Raw genomic sequence first — 2223 nt, forward strand, 5'->3', positions numbered from 1 at the left:
CAAAGTAATAGAACTGATGTTTTAAAAGATTTACCAATAGGTCTTTCTAAGGAGCCATTATCACACGATGTAGAATTTACCTAAAGGAGTACTGCTTCCAAAATACCCCAAACATAAATAGAATGCCTTCCAGGCCTAGGAGAGCTAAACAAAATTTACAGGATGCTAGGATGGAAACCTTTGTTCACCAGGGGTCGACAGATATTAGGTCCATACCCAAATAACACACCACTGACAGGCAGCTCAGGGTGCATCGAAGGGTCACAACAACCATCAGGTCCTGGTGTGCCACTTAGTTCCCTGTGCTCTCATCAAAAACACACACACACACACACACACAATTCCGACGAGTAGGAAAGATGATCCTGGCTGACAAACATTGGAAAAGAATAATGCTGGTGTGCTTAAGAAATAATTCTGGCAACAGCTTTTCTGTGTAAATTTCTCATCTATCCAAGTGGCCAGACTTGCAGTTTCCTGTACCTGTTTAAATTGTAACCTGGGACTGGGACCTAATGGAGACTTAAGGATGATAGTGCACGCCAAGGGCATAAAACCATAAGGTGTGTATAAGTTAGTAAAATCTTCTATTCAAGGGTGGCTCTTCCTTGGGCATTAGCTACAATTGGCTGTGACTTAGCTGCTTATTTGTTTTTAAAGTAAATAGCTTTTCCTTTATTAAGAGCTAAGTGTAAGAATGATTTCACACCAGAAAGGCAGATGACAAGCCTTTCTTGTCATAGAGCTAGATGGTATAGGTCAGTACCTCGCTATGGCCTCATTTTGCAGTTGAGAAACTTTCCAAACATGAAATGTATACAGCTATTGCTGGTAAAAACACTATTAGTTTTTAATAGACATTTTTCTCTTTTTCTAATTTTTTTTATTATTTTACATGTCTGAGTTTTTTTTTCTGCATGTATGTCTGTGCATCACATATGTACCTGGTGCTGTTGAACACCCAAAGAGGGTATCTGGAACTGGAGCTACAGATGGTTGTGAGCTGCCATGTGGATGTTAGGAGCCAAACCTGTGTCCTCTAGAAGAACAGTCATAGCTCTTAACCACTGAGTTATCTCTCCAGCCTCTTTTTTTTTTATATCCAAAATGTGTTTATTGGGAAGGTTCCCACTCATCTTGAATCAGGGGCTTTCAGTGCTGCTTCCTCCTGAAGGAGCATCCTTCTGTCAGCCTTGCTTTTCCACCTGTAGGCTGACAGAGGGCAGTGGAGCAGCCAACACACAAGACTACCATATGTGCATGGCTAAAGACCGTGGTGATTTTATAGCATCCTAGAAAACAAAAACAGAGAGAGACCAACAAAAAAATGTTAACGTCTTTCATTCCTCTCCAAGTTACCACTTCTAAAACTCGTAAGAAAAAATAAAAAAAATTAAGTTACAACCATCAGCAATAATTTTCCCGGACAGCTGAAAACCACTTCCTCACCTGGGCATTTCACATCCATAAAGTAGGAATTGGGGCTCTGCACCAGGCGCTTTTTCTTGTGTTTCCTCTTCTCCTCTTCTGGGGAGGGATGAAGGAGATCCTTTGCGAGAGGCGTGTTCTCGTAGGGAGGTCATCACTGCCGGAAAGGCCTCTCCAGCCTCTTGATAAACCATTTTTATAAATAGGAGGAGCACGTTTCAAAATAGTGAGCAACAATAAATACATAAACCAGTAGCATGGTCATTTGTTAAAGTTACCAAGCATTATGTACAGTATGTAGTTGAGTGTGTCATCTTTTATATGACTGGCAATGTGGTGATTCTGTGGTGGTTCTGTTTATACCAGCATCACCAGAAACATACAAGTGAGACCTTGTACCTTACACACATTTCTCATTACTAAATAATGAACATTTAGCTCCATCATAATCTTATGGGACCACAATCCTATATGCTGTCTGCCATTGACCGGACATCATTATGACTGTTCTTGAAAGACTTGGGAAAAGAGTGATGTTCATAATGATTGCTGGTGACTGGAGAGGAGCCCAGGCCTACAGGATCTTTTGAGATATGAGTCACTTGCTGGTCATCTCCCATACTCCACAGTATTAACCAAAAGCATCTTTCCTGCATTAAGTATCAGCTGTTACTTCCTTCTGCCAGAAAATAGTGACTCCATTAAAAGAAACTAACACTCATTGGTTACTCACCCATTCTACAGTCACTAAATAGCCACTGATGCAAGATGCTGCTATTGACAGTGATGTCAACA

The 2223-nt window shown here is 40.8% G+C and overlaps 1 protein-coding gene across 1 annotated transcript; it reads right to left on the minus strand.

Moving 5' to 3' along the window:
- Window positions 1–1119: 1119 nt before the first annotated feature.
- LOC127683049 (40S ribosomal protein S27-like) lies at window positions 1120–1605 on the minus strand. The gene is made up of 2 exons (XM_052179900.1): window positions 1450–1605; window positions 1120–1292 (listed from the first exon to the last, which is right to left on the minus strand). Exons 1-2 carry the CDS (start codon window positions 1466–1468, stop codon window positions 1153–1155), a joined length of 159 nt encoding a protein of 52 aa, XP_052035860.1. The 5' UTR covers window positions 1469–1605; the 3' UTR covers window positions 1120–1152.
- Between the last annotated feature and the right edge of the window lie 618 nt (window positions 1606–2223).

This window comes from Apodemus sylvaticus, chromosome 4 (genome assembly GCF_947179515.1).
Source record: "Apodemus sylvaticus chromosome 4, mApoSyl1.1, whole genome shotgun sequence".
Taxonomy (NCBI): Eukaryota; Metazoa; Chordata; class Mammalia; order Rodentia; family Muridae; genus Apodemus; species Apodemus sylvaticus.